Below are 27,050 nucleotides of genomic sequence, written 5' to 3'. Positions count from 1 at the left end.
TTTATCTAATTACATACTAAATCAATCCTAATTTTAATTACAAACCATAGAATAGAAATTAAATTATTTGTATTTTATTTTTAAAAAATATCAAAAGAATGTTGTTCGATATCTAAAAAATACTCTTCTCCAACATTATTCTTCTATTTTTATTATCATCTCTAGTTTTAAAATTTTAAGAGCAATTTTAGCTAAAAATACTTAAGTAATTTTAATCCACTACTCTACAATATTTTTAATTAAAAATATATTCGTTTGTAAAGATGGAATCCACCTCCCGTGCGCGACCGCCGGAGCGTTCCGCCGACGTTCGATCGCCGTCCGGTCACCGCCGGCCACCATCTCGTAAAAAAGTCGACGGCGCACACATCGACACCAGATTCCGGCCGGAAAAGAAAAGTGAGAAAGTACAATTGGCGGCAAAAGAAGAAGACATTGTCTGTTGGCGACTTTATCGAAATTCGGGTCCGGTCCGGCGGCAACTTTTATCCGGCGACTCACATCATAACCAATCATATGTATCGTACAAATTGGATGCATATTACATCATATATATATATTTTCCCATATATATTATATATATATGCGTTTTTCGATTTATAATTGATGAAAATTTTATATGAAATTAAATAAATCGATCACTTATAAAATTAATTGGATGATAAAAATTGAATATCTAAATTATGAAAAAAAACACCATTTTGGGCTGAGTTGTAATACAAAATTTACTAGTTTCTTAACTTTAAAACCCAAAATCACATTCATTACATACATCAAAATCGCTAATTGAGTCTCCAATGTTCTTAATCGCAGTCCAGTTTGATACGCATAAGAAGATTGAAGTAGAAGTTACATCTCAAATTGATCAAAAGTGGTAAGAAGATTGAACGAGAAGCTACATCTCAAATTAATCAAAAGTGGTTTACTTAATGCAAGGCCAGGCCATGATTCAAGCTCCATCAGAAGGATTTCAAATAGAGATCTCAGTCCTGGAGATCAAAATGCCGTCGCTGTCGGCGTAGAGCCACTCGCCGTCGGAAATCCTTGTCCCGGCGATGTTAACCGCTGCATGCTTCTCCCCAAAGCCTTTCTTGTTTGCCTTCATGGGGTGGGAACCCAAAGCCCTCACACCGATGTCGCAGCCATTGATCTCGTCCACGTCCCTAATGCAGCCGTTGACGACGATGCCAGCCCAGCCGTTGTTCTGAGCCTGTTGAACTGGATTGCCTCCCAAAATGGCGCAACGCATGCTTCCTCCTCCATCGACGACGAGGACACGGCCGTTTCCTCTCTCCTCGAGGAACTCACGGATGAGGACGTTGTCCTCGAAGACCTTGAGGGTGACAATGGGGCCGGAGAAGACCTGCCGCCTCCCATAGATTTGGAAGATCGGCTGGAGGGCCCGGAGCTCACCGTTGAGGATCAGATGGGGGTTTGCATCACATGCTTCAGCAGTTGCTAATGGCAAAGCAGACATTTTGTTCAATCAGGATCTGGAAACACAGAGGAGTTTGCATTAAACATGTTTTGGCTTCTCTTGAGTGAAAATATCAGCAAGAAAATTCAAGAAAAAAAAAGTATCAGTGACAAAATCCATAAAATTATAGTGCACTAATGACTTCCTAATGCAATATCTTACACTGTAACTGACCTCTATTTTGGGCCATATCACCAGTAATGTGTAAACTAGAATAGACAGAGAGTCGAATAAACAAGGAATCGAATCCGAATAAATATGAAAGGCTGCTCAAAGGGAGGACTTGGGTCTCTGCAATGTTTCACTTCAGAAGTTGATGTAGAAATGTCAGGTTTCAAGGAAAGGGTGTCTATTTTTCTGGAGAGCAACTCATGGTCTTCTCACAAATTTGGAAAGGCACATGCCACATTTAGCCACTGATAATTTTCATTATGCTTTTCTAGAAGTGGAAGAATTGCTACTTCACCTGTTAAGGAATGGCTCCTTGTCTTAAGGCATTCAGAAAAAGAATAGGATCATGGGTTCGATATAAACTTCTTTTCAGATGGTCTCGTGCAGCAAATGATGGTCTCCAACATGTGGTCTTCGGGGAAGCTAATCTATGTATGGTAGACTGTTCTCTCCAAAAAAAAAAAAAAATCTAGCCTAGGAATTTCTTAGATGGATCGAGGTTAACTTAGCTGACAACGTCAGCGCACCAGTTGAATGGACCAACAGGTGTTTACAAGATGAACACTGATGCCTCAGTTGTCCCGCGCATGAGTGGTGCTAGCCTTAGAGGAGTCATTCAAGATCATTCGGATGATTGTACGTGGGGCAATCTGCACTTCTTATCATCTTTTCGCTGTGAAGTAGAGCACCTGAGTATTAAGTCGGGTCTAGAGTTAGTGTTGAATGATAACATCTCTAATTTTTGCGTGGAGTCATATTGTCTGGCTGTAGTTCAATAGATCAAACTGCATCCTCCTCTTCAAACCATCCATGACGCAAGGCTGTGGATGAAAAAAAAAGAGCTCTTGGACAATCTCCCTTTCATATTGGCCAAGCGACACTAACCTATTTGCTTTCTATCGTGTGTGTGTGTGTATATATATATATATTGGTTGTCGATTTGCTTATTTTCTTTCTATCCTGTAGTGGCTCATCATTTCCATTTCCACTTAGGTTTGTACATGTTACCTTCATTCTAGTTCCCCTTTTGACCCAAAATGATAACCATTCTGCATGGCTGATAAGCTTATAAACTAAACTACAAGACCTTTCTACATAGTTATGCCATATCCTCAAAGCATCTATGTTAACAAAACCGAAAAAAGATATTTGACACATAAAGCATGAACCAACAAATGTCCCATTTGAAACCATAATAGTTGGAATTAGAATTCTATTTCCAATATTATACTAGAATGTTTAATAGAAAAACAAGTGGAAATTAAAATTCAATTTTCATTTAACAGTGAGATTCAAAAATCCTAGCAAATCGGTCAGGTTTGTGTTTGAGAATTTTCTGAAATCATGAATACAAAGCCTACAATGTAATGCTAAATATATCTAAGTCCCATGATGCCATAAATAAGAAATGAAATTTTGATTTGCTTTTTCTCTTCAAACAAATCCTTAGAATTCCTTACTGATACTGAATTATAAACCTTTTCTTAAAGAAAAAATTGGCTCTAAACAAACTTATAGCAAAGAAAACATCTGTCTCAAACAGAAGTTAATACTAAACGAACAATGAGAACATGTATCTACATCGAGAAGTTGATAACGATTTTTCCTTGAAAAGGATAGAGAATTACCATGCATAACTGACCAGCAAATCAACAAAAAGCAAAACCAATACAATCAAAAAATAGATTCACAATCATTTGGATAAGGTAACATTGACTTTTTTGTGAACTCTACTCGTATCAATATTGCTAGTCAAATAAATAGCACTTGGTACTCCATTTTTTTCTTTTTAATTAAGTATTGCTATATCTTCCTCAACTTTTTGCACATCAATATTTCTAATCAAATTCATGTTGTCCAACTGGAGAAATAAACTTTTTGAACATTTTCACATGGGCTTAAACAGCAACAGATAAATAGAATTTCAACAGACATTTGGCAATGGCATGAAACTCCAGTACAAAGATTGTCTTACTTTTGAGGGAACCGGAGGGGAAGAATCCATTTTATTGTTAGTGCTACATAGAGTACAAAGGAGGGATTAAGATTCATATAATTGACTCCAAATAGTTGGGACTAAAATAAGTATGAAGATAATGATCATGCAATATTTGATTATTTCCAAACAACTAAGATTCTGATTGAGCAACCAGAAAACGAATACAAGAAAGAATCATTATCAAACTATTAATACAAAATCCACCAAATTCTAACCACAAATACATTTGCAACCCGAAGGCACCACCAAATCCACAAACGAATTGTGAAGATTGTTATAATAACTTCCTCGGCTATTTTGACTCAATAAGATCAACAGACTCAATTTAATTTCTGTTGTGTTTGCCTATTAAACCTGATAAAACAAGAACCTTGCTCAAAATCATTCTGAAAGATCTCAATGATCAGTAACAGCATGCCAAAATGAATCAAGGTGAGAACAAACTTCCCCTAATTGTGTAATGCAATTAATAACCTAGCTCAAAGCTCGCTCCCACTGAATTTGATAGCTCTATGACCTCGTCCGGACTACAAATGGGTATATTCCCCAAACTACGAAGGGCTAGATTGCTAGATTCAAGATCCCACAGACGGAAACGAAATTCAGTAGCCCCTCGAACCATGTTCTAGCTTTCTTACGGAATCAAAGTGGAACCTCGATGGACAAACTAAAGTAATTGATCGACTGCAGTAAGAGAACAGCGTGATCGAGCAGTGAGAAAGCGATGATTCCAGATTTACCTCTCTAAAGATCGTGCGATCCATGTAAAAACAAAGAAAAGGAGAGAGAGGGATCGAGATGCTGCTTGCCTGAGGTAGATCGGAGGCGGGAGGAATCGAACTGGTTGCGATTTGCGAGGATTGACGAAGGCGCACCAGAAGAGAGAGGAGGAGAGAGCGAAGGAGGTGACGAAGGCGAAGGACAGGGAGGAGGAGGATGCGGTCGTGGTATAAGGTTGACCCATGTGAGCATACACGGACGCGGATTGGCCCAATTGACGTGGGGCCCAAGTCCAAACAGCCCAATAACGTGGTTTATTTTTAACTCATCAATTAATTACACCAACCATACAAATCGAATACTGGGCCGGTTCAGCATGGCTCGACCGTTACGGAACGCTACTTGGCTCCGCTTCCTCTTCATATCCACCGTGATGCTCCTCGCTTCGATCACTCGCTCCTTCCCCGTCCGCCGCCTTCCGGCTTCCTTCAATCCCTACCACCGGCGCCGCCTCCTCTCCGCCGCCTCCTCCAAACCTCATCGCCCATCGAAATCCTTCCCTTGCCCTCTCTGGTCCGCTTCCTTCTCCTTCTGTCTCGACCGCCGCGGCAAATCTACCATCCCCGTCCACTGCTCCGCTGCGCCCATGGCCGCCGCCTCCGACGAAAGCCCCGATTCTAATCCTCTCCTCCAAGATTTCGCGCTCCCTCCCTTCGACTCCGTCGAGCCGAAGCACGTCCGCCCTGGTATCCTCGAGCTCCTGAGGAGACTCGTACGTTTCTTACCCTAGTTATTTATCTCACTTGGATTGATCGTAGGATGGTATCATCTGCATTTGCTTCCTTTTTTGTTGTTTGTTTGGAGTTTGTGTATGGGTTTGTTATCTAGGGTTTTCAGCATGATCAATGTGATGTGAATGTTACAGGATGCTGATCTGGTGGAGTTAGAGAGAACAGTGGAGCCGACGTGGCCCAAACTGGTGGAACCGTTAGAGAAGATTGTGGATCGGTTGCAGGTGGTTTGGGGCGTCGTCAACCATTTGAAGGCCGTCAAGGATTCACCGGAGCTTCGATCTGCTATCGAGGAAGTCCAGGTCCGTTTCATCTTCGACACTGTCATCTCTGATCTCTGTAGGATCTAATTCTACATACTTTTGCTCCTATCCCACTGTACAAAATTAGATTTTGCCCCTCTATAGATCTAGTTGTGAGTAAGAAGAAAATACTTTGTTATCGTGTTTTTCATGAGATCCTTTCTTACTTATTGTTTACAGTTTGCTATTTTCTTTTGCTACTGTTTTTTTTTCTTTTTCTCAGAGTCCTACTTGTAAAATTTGTTTGGACAACTAGAGATAGTAGGAATCTATATGTTGTTATCACACTCAAAATGTTGAATACGATCTCATTGATACGGTGAAAGATATCATGGTGTTAATTAATTTTTCCTTATACTTTCTAGTTGGTCGTTCTACATTTTTCTTCTAAGACAGAACCATGTTGCAATTGCTTAAACAGCCAGAGAAAGTTAAGTTTCAGCTGAGATTGGGACAGAGTAAGGCTATATATGATGCATTCAAGGCTATTCAAAATTCATCATCATGGACAACCCTTAGTGATGCCCGTAAACGTATAGTAGAAGGTAACATGCCGTACTCCACTATCATTTCTGTTTCTACTTGTAGGAACACCTGATTGATGAACTTTTATCACCATTAAATATTCTTTTCTTTTTTGATAAATATTCTTTTCTTCCTCCTTTAGCCAACGATGCATCAATTAATGAATTTACTGTGCTGATTCTTTATTCTCCAACATTGAGATGAACTTTTCTCCTGTTAACAGGAACATATTTCATTCTATCCTCTATTGATTAGTGAGCAAGGAACAATAAATTGTATTTTATAATGGCGCATGCTACTTGTAAGGCTACAATCATGTCTATCTTGTAGATCAATGGATTTTCTTGCTTGTTATAGAAATCTTCAGTTAGATACACCACTTTACTGTTGTGTTCTGTAAAATGTTCTCTTCATTTATTTAATCAATTCTTCTGAATTGTTGCAGTATACACAAATTTTCAAGTTAGATAATGTTAGCTTCCAGATGATTCCTTCTTCCCTTAAGCATGTTCTTTCTTTTGCAGGTCAAATCAAGGAAGCTGTTCTGAATGGTGTTGCTCTTGAAGATGAACTCAAAAAGAAATTTAATGAAATTGAACAAGTAATCCTTTGCCTCTGCATCTGATTGTTTCAGATTTTTCATCTATGTCAAATGCTTCCAGTGATTTGGTTGCTTTATTTGAAATGTTGCAAATGATAATGGTTTTTGCCTAATCATGCATTGAAAACATTAGAATTCTGTGAGCCTGTAAGATGCATAAACATGATGCTAGTTGACGTTTGTTTTTAAATTATTTTATGAAGGTGGTTACATGTTAGGTTCTTAGTGTTGAGATTTTTCTTGGGAAGAGTAAGGGGTCTGTAAATGTACATTCTGATCCCACAACCTTGGAACGGATCCATGCACAGATGATCTATTGATATCACACAAATATTTAATATTTATTTCACCATAGCATAAACCACACGATCTATCCTGATTACTCAGGGTTTTAATTTTGGATAATTAACACTTAAATATAATGGACTATATAAACTGACACATGTCCCTTAAATTTAACTTCATTTTTATTAATGATAGTTACTCTGGGGATGCTTGTATTTGCTAATTTATTTGCTTAGTGAATGACAGTTATTTTTGTTTATTATAGGATTTGTTTTCTTGGCTTTCATTTATCGTGAAAGAAAATTGAAATTTGGTTTTAAAGTTGGAAGAGTACTCATGTATATTACACGATTCCTTGTTTTCTTTGTTTTAGGAACTCGAGAAACTTTCACAAAAATTTAGTGAAAATGTTTTGGATGCTACAAAAAAATTTGAGAAATTGATTACTGATAAGGAGGAAATTGAAGGATTACCAGCCACTGCCCTTGGCCTTGCAGCACAAACAGCTGTATCAAAGGTATCTTTCTCTCTTGTTGAAATGCATGTAGCACAAGTGCTTCCTCAACCACTTTTATTCTTTCTTAGTGGTTCATTATCTCTCGCAACACTCGTATTAGTTGTTTCTTTAACTATTTATTTATTTGTTTATAATGTTTACTGGTTTCTATTAACAAGTACTCTAGTTTCATATTTTTGATAATATCTTGTTTAAGGTTATTGATCCATTTATTGTTTTTCTGTCATGATTATTTGCTCCAATTTTATATCTTCTTTTTTCTGATATTGCTGAATATATATATTTAAAATATCAGCTATTTAATATTACTTTTGGTTGATCTTCCTATTCACCATATAACATTAATTAAAGAATGTTTACTTATGATGTAAAATCTTCTCTGTTTTTTGGACAACTTGGGATAGATCTCCAATCTGGACATTTTTTTCATTTAAGAAGCAATATATGTTCTTGTAATACATTCCTTATGATCAGGGACATGAAAATGCTACTCCTGAAAATGGGCCTTGGATAATCACTTTAGATGCTCCGAGTTATATGTCTGTTATGCAACATGCAAAGAATCGATCTTTACGTGAAGAAGTTTATCGTGCTTATGTTACACGTTCATCTAGCGGAGATCTTGACAATACTCCTATTATTAATCAAATTCTTAAGTTGAGGTTGGAGAAGGCTAAGCTTCTTGGGTACAAGAACTATGCCGAGGTATGTGGTTGGCAATTATGCAATTTGAAAACTATTAAGTTCTTTATTTTTTACAATGATTATTTCATCTTTTTATCGGGATGTTTTTTCACTCTAGGTCAGCATGACATTGAAAATGGCCACGGTCGAACGAGCAAATGAGCTTCTTGAAAAATTGCGTACTGCTTCTTGGGATCCTGCTGTTCAAGGTACTAAGTGATACTCATATAATGCTTACTCATTGCAAATTTATACTTTTCCCTGGATGATTAAAGACTTCCTTAATTATTTCACTAGGAATCCCTTGTATCCAGTTGCAATTTAATCATTTCTTCTCTCACCTTATATACATTTTACTTGAAAAGTCACACTTATGAGAGCTGAAATTCCTTTAAAAATATTATAAGAAGATCCGATTGCATACTAAACGAGAGTTAAATGATAAATAGGTTGATAATTTATAATGTCAACTAATCTAACACATTGATTTGTTCATATCTTCCATCTTCAGATTCATCTCCTTTATATTTTCTTCTTCCTAATTAGTCTAGATGTTTACTAATCAATCATCATCAGTGGTGTCTGCTAATTACTAATCAATCATCATCAGTGGTGTCTACTAATTACTAATCAATCGTCATACTTAATGGGTACTTATTAGTCTAGATGTCTTCTTTCACATTGCTATCTTTTGTTATTTTTAATCATTTCCATCTTCAGATTAGATCCTTTATTCAACATCTCACAAATCATGACCAATTTTAAGAGTTTTATTGTGTTTGTAGTTGGCTCATGATTCTGATTGCTAGTTTCTCAAGTTATCTCCTAGAGTCTTAATTATACTCCTCTATTCAACTATAAAGATTTTGAGGCTTTCTCTATATTACAAATTTTAACATTCATATTGAATAAATGGCAATTTGATTGGATTATGATCACTTGGAGCCTTGGTTCCTATTTGCCTTTACTCTAATCTTCATGGGAATTCCAACGGTTTCCTCATATGCTTGTATGTCAACAATATTCATTTGTCTCTTGAATATCAATCCCATGGACCAATTTGTATATGGATTAAAACAGTCCAGAGAAAAAAACTTCATTGCCTCATTTAATAGATGGATTGCTGTAATCAAAATATGAATTCAATAGCATCCTGCTGCATGCACAAGATAAGGAAGCTATCATCACATTTCCTATTAACAATTTCAAAAATCTTCTTATGCCTCACATATGTAACTGCATTTGTGCTCGGATATTTCTTGTTACAACATAAGCTTTATGATGTGGTCTCATAGGCTTCTTGTGGGCGAGAAGGAATTATATACTTAAGATTACACTTATACTGTGCATATATAATTGAATTCAACCTATTTAGTCAATATTATTGTGATTTGCTGCCACACACGAGTTGCATCAAAAAGTTTAGCTGATCTCATACCATTGAATTTAATTATCGAGTCAAAATCACTCCTCTTCCATGTTTTATTAAGGATGCTGTCAATGTATGTTTGCAAGATGAACATTCACTTTCATGTCTGCAACAGGGGCTCTGTAATGGATACAAGATACCTACTGTTTTTTTAGTAGCATGGTTGTCATATTGTACTAAACTGGCCAACTGATAGTTTCATTAAAAAGTTTACCTGCAAATAAATGTTCAGCTGATGAGATTTTTATGCATGCAGATATGGAAGATATTAAAACTTTTTCTAGTAATGCTGGTGCTGCAGAGGCAAATGAACTGACCCATTGGGATATTACTTTCTGGAGTGAGAGGCTTCGGGAGTCTAAATATGACATCAATGAGGTTTGTATTCACTATTCCAGTCCCTTTGAATAATTTCTTTAGGTTTTGATGTGTAACTGCGATCCTAATTCTTTTGCTAGCATTTTATCTTTGTGAGGCCATGATTTGCATAATTGTCGGAATTATACCATTCACAATTCATGTCATACGATAATATGATTCACATATTAAATGATACAATGAATTGGAAGTGAAAAGAGCCATGATGATTTGGATTAATTCATTGATTTGATACGAATCTTCTTTTTATACAATTAAAAATAAACTCATTAAAAGTTAAATCTAACCAAACTAAAAATGAATTTATCCCATCAAAAGTTAAATTAAACTCAATATACTTGAAATTAAATATAAGAAGATTTTTTTTTATGATACAATAGAAGTGTAGTGGTAAAGTGAAATTTCAAAGTTAAGGATAATTTAGAACAAAAAATCTTATCAATGGGGATACTTGATATAGTCGATAGCCAATATGAACCCGACACCTTACAATAACTGAGAGGAATATTTCTTGTCACATTGGTACTAGAGTGATAATAACTGCAAAATTGATACCAACTTAGAAGTCATGTCAGGTTACATGTCATAGATGAAAGGGTTAAGCTTATATTTTTGTTATGAATCAACATCAACTTCCTCTATTTATGTTTTTAGTATTTCAAATGAAGTATTATAATATTTTTAGAAAAGTTTAGATATCAAAACTATTTTGAATACAGTAATATTTTTTACATATTTTATAATATTTTTAATTATTTATCTGCATTTTATGTTTCATGATTTGAGAACTTATTGAAATATTTCACAATATGAATCTCTATTTGACAACCTTGGCGATTTGTACAAATTGGCCATAGACCTGCCTACAAATAATGCATCAAAGTATTCTTTTCCTGCTAAAAGAATTTGAATTTGCTTAATGGTGACTTTTTCCACTTATAGGAGGAGCTGAGGCCATATTTCTCACTGCCGAAGGTAATGGATGGTCTTTTTGCCCTTGCTAAGAAGCTTTTTGACATTAACATTGAACCAGCAGATGGACTTGCACCAGTACTGCAAATTCCTGCATTATCTTCTTGTGATCCCTATAGTTGTTTTACATCATATTGACATTCTTTTTCATCTTTTACGTTGCAAGGTTTGGAATAGTGATGTTAGATTTTATGCTGTCAAAGATTCCTTGAACAATCCGATTGCCTATTTCTACTTTGATCCTTATTCACGACCTTCTGAAAAGCGTGGTGGAGCTTGGATGGATGAGGTCTTTGCTCGTAGTTGTGTACTGGCACGTGATGGTGCTCCTGTTAGGCTACCTATTGCACATATGGTGTGCAATCAAACACCACCTTTTGGTAACAAGCCTAGCCTAATGACATTCCGTGAGGTAATTGACGTATGGTAACTGTTTCAGTTTCTCTTGCTGATTATCCACCTTCATGTCTAATCTTTCTCATAAGCAATTGGCAATCTAAGAACTCTTCTTATATGTTTACTGGGTACACTTATTTAGAGAAAATGGACAAGTGGTTTTCTAAGTTTAAGCTTCATTATTTTGGTATGTTATAGTTGGTTGAACTTTTGAAATACTAATTAAACTATTAACTTTTGGTTTCTGTTCTAGGTTGAGACAGTGTTCCATGAATTTGGTCATGCACTTCAGCACATGCTCACTAGACAAGACGAAGGCCTTGTTTCTGGAATTAGGGGCATAGAATGGGATGCTGTTGAGCTTCCATCACAGTTTATGGAGAATTGGTGCTATCATAGGTAATAGGTGAAGTTATAAATATTTTTGCAGCAAAGGGACTAATATTATATTGGCCAATTGGAGTATACTCTTATTGAATACACACGATCACTTCTTCTGGTTGACTCTTACATGCACTATATTTTAATGGCACCAGTTTTTGCACTTGCACTTTTTAACAATGTAAATACTTTTTTTCACTTACTCATAATATAATGTCTGTATGTGGAACACAAAGTATGAAAAAGAGGGGTCATCTTCCATTATTTTTTTTTTATGTTCTTGCTTTGACAACCAAAGTATGAACCTTGCTATTGAGTTCTGGGGTTTGGTGCAAATTCATATTAAGATGATTTTGTTTTGCCAAATGCTTTATGACCAAGTGAAGGTCACATTTAAATTTCATGGAACAGTATAGTGCATACAGTGTTTTTTAATCACCATGAGTCTGTAAACTTTTTATTTTACCTCTATCTTTTAGGGTCCCACCCATTCAATATTCTACTCAGGTGTTCTTTTTTGCCTTTACCTAATTGTTCTGATCAAACAATGCAAAATGATATAATTATTATTTTTAACACATTGTATGGAACAAACTGAATGCTAAATTCAAAGTGGAATCCTTTATATTGCTGATTAATAGATGGCATCCTTTTAAGCCAACAAAGCTGAGCTTATATCCTTATATTTGTAAATTTGATACTTATATTGTTCTGTTTTTCAAGTATTTTTAATGTTTTGTAATTTATCAAGGTTCTTTTTGTTGTTGCTCCAATGCTCAATTCTTTTTTGCCAGGAACACTCTTATGAGCATTGCAAAGCACTATGAAACTGGTGAACCTCTTCCAGAAGATGTGTATCTGAGGCTTCTTGCTGCAAAAACTTTTCGTGCGGGGTCTTTGAGTCTTCGTCAGGTTATATTAATTATCTTATTATCCCTGAATGTAATTTTTATGGTATTTTTTTTCCCTCTGACAATGAAATTTTCATTCTTATTTATGAAATTTTTGTTTGTAGTTCTTGTTACATTATCACTCAAAAAAGTGTTGTTTTGGTGGATACTAATCTTTGTATATCCATACTTCAATTTTAGTCTTAGTTCAACTCAGCCTTCTTCACTTGGTTTGTTTGATGCCATTGTTTGTCTCTCGAACTTTGTTGACATTTTGTTTCTTTCAAAGAATATGAACGTTTTATAGTTTAACCTCAGGTATGGATAAAGGCATACATTGATTTGACCAGCATGTGTAGAACTGGATCTTACCCAACTCTGACCAATGAAGTGATAAACTTGTATATATTTTCGTAGATCACAATACGATTGCTAAAAAGGTCCATTGTATGTCTATGTGACAAACCCATCTGGTTTTCTCTACAGTTCTACAATTATATTCAGGAAAATAACATGTCACAGCTTGGTTTTGTCTGTCTGCCTTTGTACCGGGCAATTTTTAGTTTAGTGATAACACTTTTGTCGTGCTCTTTTTGCTTCATGTATCTTTACCTGTGGGATACTCAGGAATTAAATTTTTTTGGCATTCTGTCCTGTTGCAATTGACTGATTACTCTACCAATCATGGAACCAGCTTTTTTGACTACCCACTACTGTGAATGGCGAATGCTTTGTACTGTCACAGTCCAGTTAACTATGAATTGATTTTTGTAGATTAACATGGTTCTTTCTAGTTGAACTGGGCAAACAGTCTTGATTGACTTTTAGCAGATGAAGTATTTTTATTTCCCTCTTTCCTTTAACAAGTCTGGTTTATCTTAGAGAAACTAAAAAAAATGAAAAGTTTATTATGCTTTTAATGAATTGACAATTGATTTTCATTTTCTCTATTTAGAAATGGTTTTCCATTAACACCGGAAGAATTAGACTCATTTATCTACTTTGCAGATAAGATTTGCTAGTTTAGATTTGGAACTGCATACCAAATATGTTCCTGATGGACCTGAATCCATCTTTGATGTTGATCAAAGAGTTGGAAGGAGGACACAAGTTATTCCTGTTCTTCCAGAAGATAGGTTCCTCTGCAGTTTCAGTCATATATTCGCAGGTTTGTCTAGATTTTTGTTGCAATTGTGCATGATGACAGCTATCCAAGTCTGTGTTTTACATCTTATAGTCCTGTTGTTCATTGCTTTCTGTTGTGTTCTGTTAGGTGGATATGCAGCTGGTTATTATAGTTATAAGGTATATTCTGCTCCTTTCATTATATGCATGCATACAACGGCGTGGAAGAGTATTAAAACTGTGAATGACACTTCCTTATGCCCCAGAGTCAATTTGTTGTCTCAACTTGCGAGTGACTCACAATTGAGTTAATAGTTGGGTTAGCTCATATTAGATATTTAAGTTGGGTGGTTAAACTCAGTTACAACTAGATATAGGACAAGGTACTCCCTCAGACAAGTGATCTAGTGAAGTAAGAATTCAGGATCTTGATTGTGACATCTAGATGGTCTTCATACACATGATTTACCTTTCATCTAGTTCTATTTTTATTTTCTTATTGTGAACCTTTGTCACAAGTAACAGTTTATCTATCTGGATTAGGATATATGTTCAAACTTTACTTTTTGCACCAATTACATGGCACTTCAATGCATATCCATTGTGACTAGAAATATAAATTATTTTAGCCAGAATGTTGCAATATAAATTGAAATGTATTCTCTTGTGGAATTCTGAAATGTCTACTAAACAGTGGGCTGAGGTGCTGTCAGCTGATGCATTTTCTGCATTTGAGGATGCTGGTTTAGACAGTGATAAGGTATGTTCAGTCACATCTATGAATGGTTCTGTATGATTGTAATCTTGATTATCATGTAAGCCATGTTCTGGGAAAAGATTACTTAGTTGTGCTAGTCTGGAAGCATTTTTTCCATTTTCAAATTTCCTATTATTCTGCTATTTTCTGGAAGATTGACTATCTTAGAAAGTATATTTTACTATACAAAGTTAAAGAAGTTGATGACAGTTTTTTATTTATCTTTTCAATTTCCATATTCTTCTTATTCCTGGAAAAGTAAAACTGGAGAAACAGAAAATGGGAAGGTTTGTATAACCAAATAAATACATGGCGTACACCTAATTGCAAGTTTAAGTGAGCTGTTTGTATTTTGTACTGTTTAGGACTTTGAACTCCTTCCATCTTTTATTATATGCATGCATGTTTGGTTGCCGAGAACAGAGTCTGTTTGGCAAATGAATGCTTGTATAATGGCTAACGCATGTAAAATATTCATAAATTGCTCTTTTGTGCTATCTCCTTGTGTAGCCAATGTAAAGTCACGAATTCCCTTTATAATCTATTGTTGAACCTGTCCTCCTGTTATTGAACCTCGCGTTTCAGTCATGAACTTAACCTAGCATGTGTTCATTTTTCTGTTTTATTCCATTTAATTCTCTTTTTTTTTTTCACTTCTAAGTTTGCTTCTTGTTTACCGCTGATATCCAATGAAGTGTGGAGTATTTTCTAGTATAGCAATTTGCTTAACATGATATGTTAGTTGATGGTTTGGTGTGTTTTTTCTTCTGCTTCAGGCAATCGAGGAAACTGGTCACAGGTTCCGTGAGACCATTCTCGCACTCGGAGGTGGAAGATCTCCACTGCAGGTATGCTAAATAAATTCACTGTTACTGCTAAGAAATGTTGTTTTCCTTGCTCTCTTTGGTGATCTTTACTGTTAGTCTACTGCCTGCGACTCTAAATTCCTGTCTTGGTTCAAGAAACTACCACCTAACCATTGTAAACATTCATTAATTACCGATGAGCAATCCATTGTCAATCTACTTTCTCTACAGCTACATGATCCACACACCTGAACACAGCTGCTATATCGAAATTATAATGAAATGTGTTTTGTGATTTACTTATGAATTACATGGCCTGTTATATGCCCGTCCTTATGTATGTGTTTGCAAAGTATCCTCACTAATATCCTATCATTTCTGGCTCAAATTCTAGGTTTTCGTCGACTTCCGAGGGCGCGAACCTTCACCTGAACCCCTGCTTAGACACAATGGACTGTTGCCGGTGGCCGCCTGAGATTGATGAACAACTACTGGTGTTCATCTTGCTTCAAACCTATTTGTGCGATGCGCCAGATGTACTCCCCTAAATTTCAAATGATCTAAATGGCAGGTACATTCTTAGGCAGACAAAGAAGTTTTGAACTACAGTTATTAGACAGTTAAGTTAATAAATCCCCCTCTTGGATTTTTCATTTTTGAATCTGTGCTGGTGATTATATAATATACCCTGACTCGCCGTGAAACACAATCGTTTGCAAGCTTACTTGTTCTCCTACTCTTTCATTAACATCGATTTGCTTGTGGATGACTGACTGCAAGTGCCCCTCCTTCCACCCTCGATCCAAACAAGGTTGATTGCAAGCATTGCATAATCCTTAGTGGTCGATGCTTTTCATGAACTTGGCCTTTGCCCATGGTTGGTCATGAACAAGTGGTGCTTTACGATCATGCTTCTCGCAAACTTTGCTTTTTATCGGTTCTCCTTGCGAACTTTGTTCTTTGTTATTGCTGACCTACGCTAAATGCACTTCGGCTCATTTGAGATACCAATTGTTCGTGTTAAAAACAGAAAGATGAATTAAATAGTAAATAATAAATGAATGAAACTCTCTTTTAATAATAAATAATGATTTACAAAATTGTCCTGTTCTACATTGTTGTATTAATAATAAATGAAGGGGAATCTTGATACAACGGTAAGGTTGTTGCCATGTGACTTAGAGGTCACGGTTTCAAATCCTGGAAACAGCCTCTTGCCAAAGATAAGGTAAGGCTGCGTACAATGGATCCTTTTCCCGAACCCTGCATGATGAGAACTTCTTTCACCCCCATCCCCTTAATCTATTTGAAATTTCCCAATTCCCACCTCATAGTTTTATATTTCCACGTGCTGACCTCGCTTATTTTGTTCCTGATTTTCTTAAATTTTTATTTTTCTATTCATTAAATTTGAAGAACATTTTTTTTTATTAATTTACTCGAGGGGAGGGCATAATCTGAAGAATATTGAACATAGAAATTGTGCTTTGTTTTTCTCAAAATTGAAATAATTTTTTAAAATGTAAACAGAGGAAATGGACAAAATTGTGTGTGCTTCCGAACTCCGAGAAGTGAAGTGAAATATGGGAAGTTTAAGGGGATGAGTGAATAAGCTCGGACTTCCACCATGGTTGGCGCTCGCTTCTCGAGAGCTCTCGGAGGAGATAATAAAGCCCTTCCCTTGATCGGATCGAGCGGAGGTTGCTCCTCGTTCCGCGATTGTTCCATGGCTTCCGACTCCGTCGGCGACTACTGGATCGACGCCGGCGGATCCGACGGCGACCTGCAGTGCGCGATCGAGAGCTTCTGCGACATGCCGCCTCCCGTCGCCGCGGCCGCCGCCCAGTGCGTGATCTTCTCTTACTCCGTCCTGCTTCTATGATTTTGCGCTGTGGATTTGGAGGGGTTTTAATGTGCGTGGAATGGGACGTGTTTGGCAGGGTGGGAGGCGAGGAGGCCTGCGCAGCTGGTATTTCTGGCGTCGAGAACTCAAGGAAGAGGTCGGTCTTCTTTCCATCTAGGGTTTAATTCTTCATTCCTTTGTTGCTTCCCCATTTCTCTGGATTGCTGTTCTTTGGACTTACTGTTCCTGTCTGATGTAGAAAAACCACATTTTGTGTTCATACGAGTAGCAATTTCAGCAGAAATTAGGGTTCACTTTTCTACTTTGATCTTCACCTTGATCTATACAAGATCTCAAAAAAAAAACTTGAATATTTTCCCATCTGTGCCATGTTTTCTCCTGCATCTCTGAAGAACTCTGATTACACTTCCATATCTATCATGTGAATCTTCTTAACAGCTAGTAATAGACAGCAAATTATTTCCCCATTTCATTGTTCAAGCAAATGTGGATAAAGGAGCTTTGGCTGCTGTTTATATTTTGTGAAAGCATTAAGCTCGTGATACAAAGTCACATATGCTTATTGCTGCTAAATTGTTGAATTAGATCCTAAGGCTTAAATTATTTTGTTTTGCGTAAATAACTTTCATGTATAAAGTATTTTCCTTTGGAAACATTTATAGGAAAAATCAAACATTTTCCCTTATTTGGTTGTGATGCAAGGAAAATATTTTCCTTTCCTTCACTTCCATACTGGAATTCAACTCTGTTGATACCCTCTCCGGGGCATTTGACAGGCTCACAAGGGGTTCATAGATGGTGGAGGCTGAAGAGGGGGGAGGCTCGGGGGATAAGAGGAGAAGATCGGTCAGTGGCAGAACAACACTGCTTGTTCCGAGTGGAACTTGATTTGTCCCTGAATAACCACATTTTTTGTTGCTCAGGAGATGAACTTTCCATTGACGATGATTTTTTCATTGCGTCAAGTGTTGGGAAACAAGAAAGGAAAACATTTATTTTCACAAAACAAAGGGCCCTTAAATTTCTAGAAATTTTGATGTTTCTTATCTCCCTAAATTAGAGTGGGTAGTTTGCAGCATTTTGCAGTTCCATGCTTTTATGTGGTATCTGAAATTTTTCTTGTATAATTTTGCAGGGCCAGAGACGAGTTCAGTGCTGGACCAAAATCAAAAGCCTGTCGTGAAAAAATGCGGCGGGATAAATTAAACGATAGGTGCTCACTCTAAATTAACATCTGGCAGAATCAGAGGGTTTTTTCGCATCTGAGACTTCCTTGACCATGTAGGTTCTCAGAGCTGTCTTCTATCCTGGATCCTAGTACACCTCCTAAGTCTGACAAAGCATCCATTCTAAGTGACACAGTTCGTGTATTGACACAATTAAAGGGTGAAGCAGAAGAACTCAATAAATCCAATGAAAAGTTACAAGAAATGATTAAGGATCTAAAGGTTTGACCACTATCCTTCTGTTTTTTTTTCTCTATGGACAACTGTAAATAGGTTACTACATGAAACATGATCTGTTCTATGGTGGAATACGTCTATCCAGATTGCTTTAGCACTTGTGGAGATGTAGGTAAGAGATCAAAATGTATGTGTTGTGGGTACACAAAGCATATCAAGAATTTTTTTCAAGATAGTGAATTGATACACGAATATGATACTGTAAGTTTTATTTCGGTCATAGGAAAGTTGAGAAAAGATTCATCCTTAGTTTCTCCAATTTATGGTAGTCGGGCGAGATGAGTGGTGTGAGCATGCTGTAGTTATACTGGACAACAATTAGTTTCCTTTCTGATTTCTTGCTCATGTTTTTTCCCCTTCTTTCGATCCTTGCAAACAATTTAGGCATTTTGCAAGACGAACTATTGTGTTTCTAATATTCAGTGATGCTCGATATCTTAGCCTACCACATAATGCTAAGTAGTTACCCGAGTTGATACTACTGCATGCGATGTTTCTCATCATAGCTAACACTTGCTGTCATAGGTGGAGAAAGATGAGCTTCGAGACGAGAAGATGAAACTGAGGGTCGACAAAGAGAAGCTAGAACAACAAATCAAAGCAATGACCATGACTCCAGCAAGCTTCATACCTCATCCTCTCGCATTCCATCCTGCTGCCGCAGCCCCAGCTGCATTTGCTCCCGGTGTTCCGGCACCAAACAAGGCAGCTCACTTCCCGGCGTACCCCAGCATGGCTATGTGGCAATGGCTTCCACCGGCTGTCATGGACACCACCCAAGACACCAAGCTCTGGCCTCCTCATGCATAACACAAGCACTCACCTCGCTAACGACAACTAATACTATTATCTGATGCCGAAACATGATCAGTTTTGACATCTAAATGGTTGAGGTCGTAGTTTATCCTTGTGATGTGCTCATTCTGCTCTACTAAGCAAAGGGAAGAGAATTCGATGGCATCTAACTCCATCAAATTGAGAGTTTTACCTTTCTTGTGCCTCCAAAATGTAAGACTATATTTTTTTTTTAGGCAAAAGTTAAAAAGGGTCCCTTGTATCACAAGAATATTTTATTTTACTGTTCAATCTTGTATAATTATTTAAATATTTTTCAGTATTATTTTGTATTATTCAATATTGTTATTTTCTGTTTAAATCTTAAATTAAATAAGTGGATTGTAGTAGTTACGGTTTTATAGTTATTATAATATGAATTTCTATTCAGTTCTAGCAATTACGAAATTATAATTATAATTGTTGTAATAATTATGAAATTATAGTGATAATTGTTGTGGTAATTATGAAATTATAATTACTATAATATGACGATTGTAACAGTTACAAGATCATAACTGTTATAATATAAATTTCTATTTACGTTGTAGTAGTTATAGTTTCGTATCTGTTATAATAGTTGTAGCAGTTACGATTTTGTAATTATTATAATATATTTAATTAATTTAGAAATTAGACAGGAGATAATAATATTGAACAATACTGAATGATAGTTGAGTAATTATATACAATTGAATAGTGAAATTTAAAATGGATGTTCCTACGATGATTTTTAAAAAATGCCTTCCTAATTTTTGCCATTTTTTTAAACACTTTTCGTTCTTGGTTTTGGTTGAACTTTGCATAAATCTGTAACTTGGTTTGCTGTGAAACTACATATTGAAAAATAAATGTATTATTATTATTATTATTATTTTCAAAAACTGATTAAAATTTTTCAAGTTTTTATTGAAAATAATAAGTAAAGAAGAATAAAAGATAATACTAATTGGTGCAGAAGAGCTGAGCTTGATATGGCACGCTAGGGATTGGGTTATATTGGGTTTATATAGTATTATTAATGATTCAAACATTAATAATACTATATTATAATAATTACAATTCATAATTATTATAATATAAACACTTAATAATACCTATCAATATAATATTATTATAATTATAAATCATAATTATTATAATATAAATAATTATTTTTAATAACACATTAATATTATATTATAATAATTATAATATAATTATAATAATTATAGAATTATAATTGATATATTTATATAATAATTATGAGATCATAATTATTATAATAGATAAAAATAATTAAAAATTAAAAGAGTGAGATAGAATGGAAATATTATTTTGATAAAATAAAAAGAATATCATTTTAACCATTTTAATAATAAAAAAGAGGTCCTATTCATCGTTGCGCTGTAAACTATCCATCTATATATATTTTGTCACAGTGAGTGGCACGCACGTTTGGTCTTCTGTTTCTCCGCGGGGATCTCTCACCGTCCACCACCAGTCACTCCGCTGCTTCCCTTTCGCCTCGATCGATCGCTTTCTTCGCTCCTGAGACACTCATTTCCAGAGGAGACCAATTGAGGCTCCTCTTCCCCTCCTTATCTCAACCAAGCCCTACTCCCTCCCTCCTTCGCCGCCTCTCCGCGTCTCCGGGGGTCGCCGATTGGTAGGGTTTCTCCGGCACACACTCCGATCCGTCGCTGTTGCATGCTCTCCGCGAGGTGCTCCATTTCTTCCACTTTTTTCCGTTGTTTTTATCTCGTTCTGGATGGTTTTCCTTCCTTGGGTTAAATTAGAAACTTGGCAATCGTCCGCCATATGTTCAATCATACAAGAAACAAAAAGTTCGAATCTTAGTGGTCAGTAGTAATGGGATGGGTTTCCTACTTGATGCTTCATGCATTTGGAGTTTTCTATGCAAGGAAGATTCAAACACTTAAGTTCAATCTAAAGTCTATAAAGAGAATTCTTAAAGAGTGAAATCTTTTGGTTGATCTACATGACTTGTGGGCGGTGCTGCCCTCCAAGTCTAGTACTTGTTTCTCCGGTTGGTTGATCTTTCGCAAAAGTTGTGCACCATGAGATTGTGTCTATGCTCATATTTTCTATGAGTTCCAATAAAATCTGTACATTTTTTTGTTAGCAATCTGCTTAGTGATAGCATGAATGTTATTTATCATGTAACTATATTTTTGATGTTGAAACTTGTTGTTTCATATTGTATAGACTTGGTTTTAATAGATTGAATTTAATTTACATCTCATTGTTAAATAGCATGAATTTTGGTTTCAGGATATGACAACTATTATCTCAGGCCATCCTCGAAATTTAGCACTTCAAGTTTTCAACAATTCCACAAAGACCAGACTAAGTACAATACAATGTTTGGGATGCTCAGGCACAGAGTTCCATTCTGCTGGAACTTCATATTCCATAACTCAACAGCTCACTAGTAACCATGGAAAAGCACGGAGTTCTAGATTGGTTATTGTAAGAGCAGTTGATGATGAAGCTGAATCAAACAACTCTAAAGATGATGACGAGGACCAAGAAAGTGAAAAGGTAGATGAACTTCAGTCAATTTATTTTTATTTTTGCTTATTCTGGATGTTTACAAGCAAAACTACCCTTTATGGACTCTCATATGTTGTACATAATTTTTTCTTTTGAATAGCTTATGCTACCTGTATATCTGTTTATATGGTACAGTCACAATTTTATGTGGGTGTTGTTTTACCTCGAAGAACAGAGGTTGGGATTCTCAGATTGTTTTTATAAGTAGTGAATAGACCAAATGGTAATGGATTCTCAGATTGTAAGCAATGTACAGTCACATAGATGAGGATTACAAAATAAACATGGAAGCAAAAGAAGGATTGAAAATGCTAGCATATTTACAATGTTTTTTTTTTGGTTTGTACCATTGTTTTGTTAGACATGTTTAATCCTCTTTGATATTTCTAAAGAACAGTGTGGTGCTAGGATTGCAATATTTGTTAGTTTGATCAGCATGTCATTTAGGGGTTTTTGCAATGAAGACTGTTGTTCCTGTATATCCTCATAGTCAGATATGTGTGTCAATGTTTTTGTAATATTTCTTCCTTTCCTTTTTTCGCATATGCGTTCAAAACCTTTTGATGTTGCTCTCTCTTCTATATGTTGATTTTCGCAAGCCATCCTTGTTTGGAGACTAACGGTTTTGTTTGTGCTGCTCTATTAATATGCACCTATTCAAAAATAAGCTTAACATAGGCTCTATAATTTCCTTGTCATTACAGATACATGGTGGTTTATCTCGTGAGGATTTGGAGAGAATAGTCGGAGCAGATGATTCAAGTTTTAATGGAATGGATCTAGCAACTCTAATCAGAAAAAAATATGGTAGATCATATGATGTCCAACTAATAAAGAAGGTATTTTCTTAGTTGTAGTATATCCAGCTCTAATTCTTGGGAGAATATTTGCAAAAACATCAAAAATATTTAGAAGTTTTCCCTACTAAAGAATTATGTTCTCTGTAGTTGAACGCTACATTTCTCCTACCTAATTCTATGGTGATTCCCTTTGGTCTAATATGACGGTGGACCCTGCAATGAAATTGGAAATTGGATACTGCTTTTGCAACATCATGTATTTATCTAGGTACTTTCTAGTCAATAGTAAAACTGTACGTATGGGGATACCATCAACTTAGGCCCATTGTGCTGGTTGTACATTGAAGTATTAACTTGGTTCTTAGTTACTACACCACTTTGGATGCATAAATCATCTCATCCAAGTCCCTCAGGGAACAGATAATAAGCCAATATGATTAATGTGATAAGGATTTGTGTCTCATGAGTGAACCAATAAATCTCCCCTGCAATGTTCAAAGTTGTATAAGCAAATTTTAAGTGTGCTTACTTCTTAATACAGGAATTTATGGGACGAAACCTTCTGGCAATGAATGTAATGTGGAAGTATGTGGAGCAGGTGACTTCCTATTTATTTTTTAAGCATTAATTTCCTATGTAAAGCTGCAGAAGTGTAAATGTATGACAATGCAGCGATATTAGCATTTAAAATAGAATCACATTGTGTTTACAAGTATGCTGTTCTGATGGGTTTTATGCCTATATTTCTAAATTACACATTTAAGTCTAATTTTGAGAGTGATAATTCCTAAAATTCCTGTTTGGTATTTGTAAGATCTATACTTCATCTGGTTTAGTGCATATCGGCATGGTCTAGGTAAGACTTCATTTGAGGGTTACTTATCTCCTACACTCCATGAACAAATATATGAACTAAAGACTGGAAGGCAGTAATATTTCAATGTGCCATGACTCGTGAGTACTTAGTTATCAATTTTCAAGTAAATGTACACCCCATTTTGGTTTTTTTTTGTTCGATAATTGTGAGGGAAGAAATTTATTCAGGAAGATGACAGCTTTAGGTATTTCTCAAGATATATCTTTGAGATTCTTGCAATTAATTGGATATTAGCAAATCTACATTTGTTGGGGCCTCAGTATTTAAGCTATTCATGTTTAAAGTTTAAACTATATTTGATGTTTCCTTTCATGCATTTTTTAACTTGCATTCTGTATTTGCACTCTGAAACATACAAACATATTTTGATTTAGGTTCTATCTTCAACTCAGTATCAACATTTATAATTTCAATATCTATTTTGATGCCACGTGTATGTTAATATGCAGTAGGGAGTGAAAATGTAAATAAAAATTCCAGTTTGGCAACTGCTTTAATATGGATACTCTTTTGTTTTATGTTTGTTTTTTTTTTCCTTTCTTTAGAGGTCCTTTCCCTTAACTGAAGAGGAGTATATATTGAGACTTGATGATGTAGCAAATACACTGAAGTGCTGGGGAGCTGTCTCGCATATCCGAAATAGCCTTGCGAAACTGAAGGAACGCCCACGAATAGGAAAAGTATATTTTCTCTCTATTCACTTGATTGAATTAATAAATGAATTATTTTCCCTTCGAGTTTTAGTTAATGCCAAACTCCACATGGTTGATCTAACGTCTAATTGAGTACTTCTTATTCTTCCTTGTACCTTAGCTATGCAACACCTTCAATGAACTGTGGGATGATAAAGAAACCTCAATCTTTAGATGAATGAGCTACTATTAAGTATTAATTCGGGCTTAAGCATTTTGGGTTAGATAGTGGACCTAGGGTTACCTACATGATGTGTAACTATTGTTGACCTAACATACCATACCATCAACTTTGAGTCTTCATGGAGACATCAAGCCTTAAGTAGGATAGGGCTAATAAAGAAAGCTTAGATGAATATTCTACCTGACTCACCGGCTCTCTTTGTTTTTCTTACTATATTACACTCGATCGGCCAAAAGCATTTGTGACAATGAAGCTCAACCCATAAGGAGTATTTTTAGATCTCCTTTACAAGGGTGATCGACTACCATGCCATTTATTTCAACTTCATTTTACTTTCAATTTCCTTTTCTTTGCCTGTACATATTCTCTCTTCTTACTCTACACCTCCCTGTATATTCCTCCACATTATTCTACCTTTATAGTTTCATAAAAATAAGCATGCACCTTTTTGCTTAGTGATCTTGAGATTGTTATTTTACTTCTGAAAAGAAACTTGCAGTTTTGATCTTATATTGAAGAAAGTGATCCATTGAAGTGAAGAAATATTCTCTCAGATGGAATTAAAGAGGAGAAATATTATTTATTAGATGTGTTAAAAAAAATTTATCCTATCCATTTCCATCCAATTTGATTAAAGAAACAGAGAGGAAATGAATAGGATTAGAATTTATATTATTTGATTTGTTTTCTTTTTTGCAAAACACTCATTTATCTATAATACCAATCTAGGCAGTGAGCATCTTCATAGACATGGATGAGACTGGGGGCAGATCTAGTGAATGGATGTACAAGTAAATTCCCAGACCATACATTTGTTGTGCAATTTTGAGGATTCGCAAAGGATCAATCTATTGTAAGTGAATCAGTTTTTATTTGACTGTCTTTTGTGTCTTTAGTTCCAAAGTTCCTCTTTTTTTACTTGTGCAATTGAGAAGATCAAATCCATGATTGAAATAATCTAAGCATTAGCTGGGCATACTAATTCGATAAGATTTTTTATGTTTAAAAAATATATTGTTCTACAGGATGAGAAATGTTTGCCATGGATACTTGCATTATGTCCAAGGACTATACGAGCTAATTTTCTTTTGCGCCAAGGGCTTAGTGGGAATTTTCTTTTCTTCCCTACATCCATGCCAATATACACTCAACAAATCATGTCGATTACTTCTAAGACACCAAGACATGAAGCGATTTCGTAATCATCTATAATAAAGATGGAATCCGTCACTTTAGCGGTCTCACATGGTTGGTCCCACGATCATATATGAGGAGGTAAATCGAGAAACTGTAATTGGTCATGAGTGATTTCGTAATCGTGATTTGCCTCCGAGCATAATTTCATGCATTATACAGTGAATGGGCGGATTTTGGCTCGATCTTGTGGGCCAAATCATATCACAAGGTTGTACAGTGCATGTGTATCGGGTACATTGCCCGTAAACGGCCTATTTTAGGCTATTTCTCAAACGAATTTAAGTTTTTCTCCACCGCTGCAGCATTTCCAAACGTAGAAGATTTCATTTGATAAATAAAAAAAATAAGGGAAAATAATTAAAAAGTTAGAAAATAATTATAAAAAATATTTTCCATTTGATTGTTTTCAGGGAAAGTAAAAAAAGGATGATGCTTTAAATGTGTGCGAAAGTTATTTAAAGTGGAGAGAAAAAATCTAGTCCAAGAATTCCTCTTAAAGAAATAGAAAAAAAAACCTCTTACGTGATTTCTTTACTCTCTTATGTCCCGTCTATTTATTTGGGAGGATGAAAATGAAAATTATGAAAAGATTTTTATAATGAAAGCTTTCTCTTATTTACTTCATAAAAAAATTATTTAATTTTATTTTTTACCTTCCTTAGGGATTTTTTTTCATTTGAATTCTTTTTCTTCTCATTTCCATCATAAGTAAATAGAGCATTAGTGTTTTTTTTATATGCATTAAATATAATCAATTAGATTATGCTTGAAAATTGTATTATTACTGCCTAGTGAGACTACAACACATAAGATAGATATTAGGAGTTGTTACGCGATAAGCAATATCATTAATTAGATCTATATTAGAAAGAGCTGGTTGTGCGTGCCACATATGGATATGACCCATGATGAATCTAGATATGACCATATTCAATGAAAAATACCAAAAGTGCCTAAAGCTTGAGGCCAATTGTCATATTTTATAATATTTATGTGAGATTGTAAATAAATCAAACTTAGTAAATTTGGGATTGATAAGAATGTTTAATATATATAAGCTCAATTAAATAAATTAATTTGAATAACTTGTTGAATTAAATGAATAAATTTAAACATGTATATATTCAATTAGTTAATATTCACAAAAAACTTTTCATGAACAATATTTATGGATAATATTTACGAATAAAGTTTATGAAACAACAAACTAGCTTAAGACATAGACCTTAGTGGCCTATGCTTAGCTAGGGCCTCTATTTTATTTGAGCCCTTCAAACTTATTATATTTATTAAATAAAAATAATAATTAATTTATTTTGCAAAGATATGAGTTTAACTGGTAATGTTTTAAAATTATTGACTAAAACAAGTTTTATT

The 27,050-nt window shown here is 35.4% G+C and overlaps 4 protein-coding genes across 5 annotated transcripts; 3 read left to right on the top strand and 1 right to left on the bottom strand.

Annotated features, from left to right (window-relative positions):
* Positions 1 to 721: 721 nt before the first annotated feature.
* LOC141828398 (putative 4-hydroxy-4-methyl-2-oxoglutarate aldolase 2) lies at positions 722 to 4,557 on the bottom strand. Its single transcript, XM_074715826.1, has 2 exons — positions 4,457 to 4,557; positions 722 to 1,493 (listed from the first exon to the last, which is right to left on the bottom strand). Exon 2 carries the CDS (start codon positions 1,475 to 1,477, stop codon positions 971 to 973), a length of 507 nt encoding a protein of 168 aa, XP_074571927.1. The 5' UTR covers positions 1,478 to 1,493; positions 4,457 to 4,557; the 3' UTR covers positions 722 to 970.
* A 186-nt stretch (positions 4,558 to 4,743) lies between these two features.
* Positions 4,744 to 15,867, top strand: LOC141827987 (putative cytosolic oligopeptidase A). 2 transcript variants are annotated; one of them, XM_074715334.1, is made up of 17 exons: positions 4,744 to 5,139; positions 5,293 to 5,460; positions 5,882 to 6,005; positions 6,510 to 6,586; positions 7,245 to 7,388; positions 7,863 to 8,093; positions 8,191 to 8,281; positions 9,758 to 9,879; positions 10,822 to 10,929; positions 11,018 to 11,263; positions 11,501 to 11,646; positions 12,423 to 12,540; positions 13,527 to 13,686; positions 13,792 to 13,823; positions 14,338 to 14,403; positions 15,177 to 15,248; positions 15,601 to 15,867. In XM_074715334.1, exons 1-17 carry the CDS (start codon positions 4,744 to 4,746, stop codon positions 15,679 to 15,681), a joined length of 2,382 nt encoding a protein of 793 aa, XP_074571435.1. In that variant the 3' UTR covers positions 15,682 to 15,867. The 2 variants fall into 2 exon arrangements, with proteins under 2 accessions (XP_074571435.1, XP_074571436.1); XM_074715335.1 differs by having other exon boundaries at positions 4,765 to 5,139; positions 10,822 to 10,854.
* A 1,056-nt stretch (positions 15,868 to 16,923) lies between these two features.
* Positions 16,924 to 19,591, top strand: LOC141828186 (transcription factor ILR3-like). The gene is made up of 5 exons (XM_074715562.1): positions 16,924 to 17,051; positions 17,147 to 17,206; positions 18,206 to 18,283; positions 18,356 to 18,518; positions 19,059 to 19,591. The coding sequence occupies exons 1-5, from the start codon at positions 16,933 to 16,935 to the stop codon at positions 19,341 to 19,343; spliced, it is 705 nt and encodes a 234-aa protein (XP_074571663.1). The 5' UTR covers positions 16,924 to 16,932; the 3' UTR covers positions 19,344 to 19,591.
* A 1,214-nt stretch (positions 19,592 to 20,805) lies between these two features.
* LOC141828255 (uncharacterized) lies at positions 20,806 to 25,354 on the top strand. Its single transcript, XM_074715654.1, has 6 exons — positions 20,806 to 21,070; positions 21,642 to 21,911; positions 22,628 to 22,762; positions 23,265 to 23,321; positions 24,146 to 24,280; positions 25,206 to 25,354. The coding sequence occupies exons 2-6, from the start codon at positions 21,645 to 21,647 to the stop codon at positions 25,269 to 25,271; spliced, it is 660 nt and encodes a 219-aa protein (XP_074571755.1). The 5' UTR covers positions 20,806 to 21,070; positions 21,642 to 21,644; the 3' UTR covers positions 25,272 to 25,354.
* Positions 25,355 to 27,050: the final 1,696 nt, after the last annotated feature.

This window comes from Curcuma longa, chromosome 4 (genome assembly GCF_044706935.1).
Source record: "Curcuma longa cultivar G26 ecotype Majalengka, Jawa Barat chromosome 4, ITB_CL_G26_1.1, whole genome shotgun sequence".
NCBI classification, from domain to species: domain Eukaryota; kingdom Viridiplantae; phylum Streptophyta; class Magnoliopsida; order Zingiberales; family Zingiberaceae; genus Curcuma; species Curcuma longa.
The sequence above is the reverse complement of the archived record's forward strand: the minus strand, read 5'-3'. Positions and strand labels throughout refer to the sequence as shown.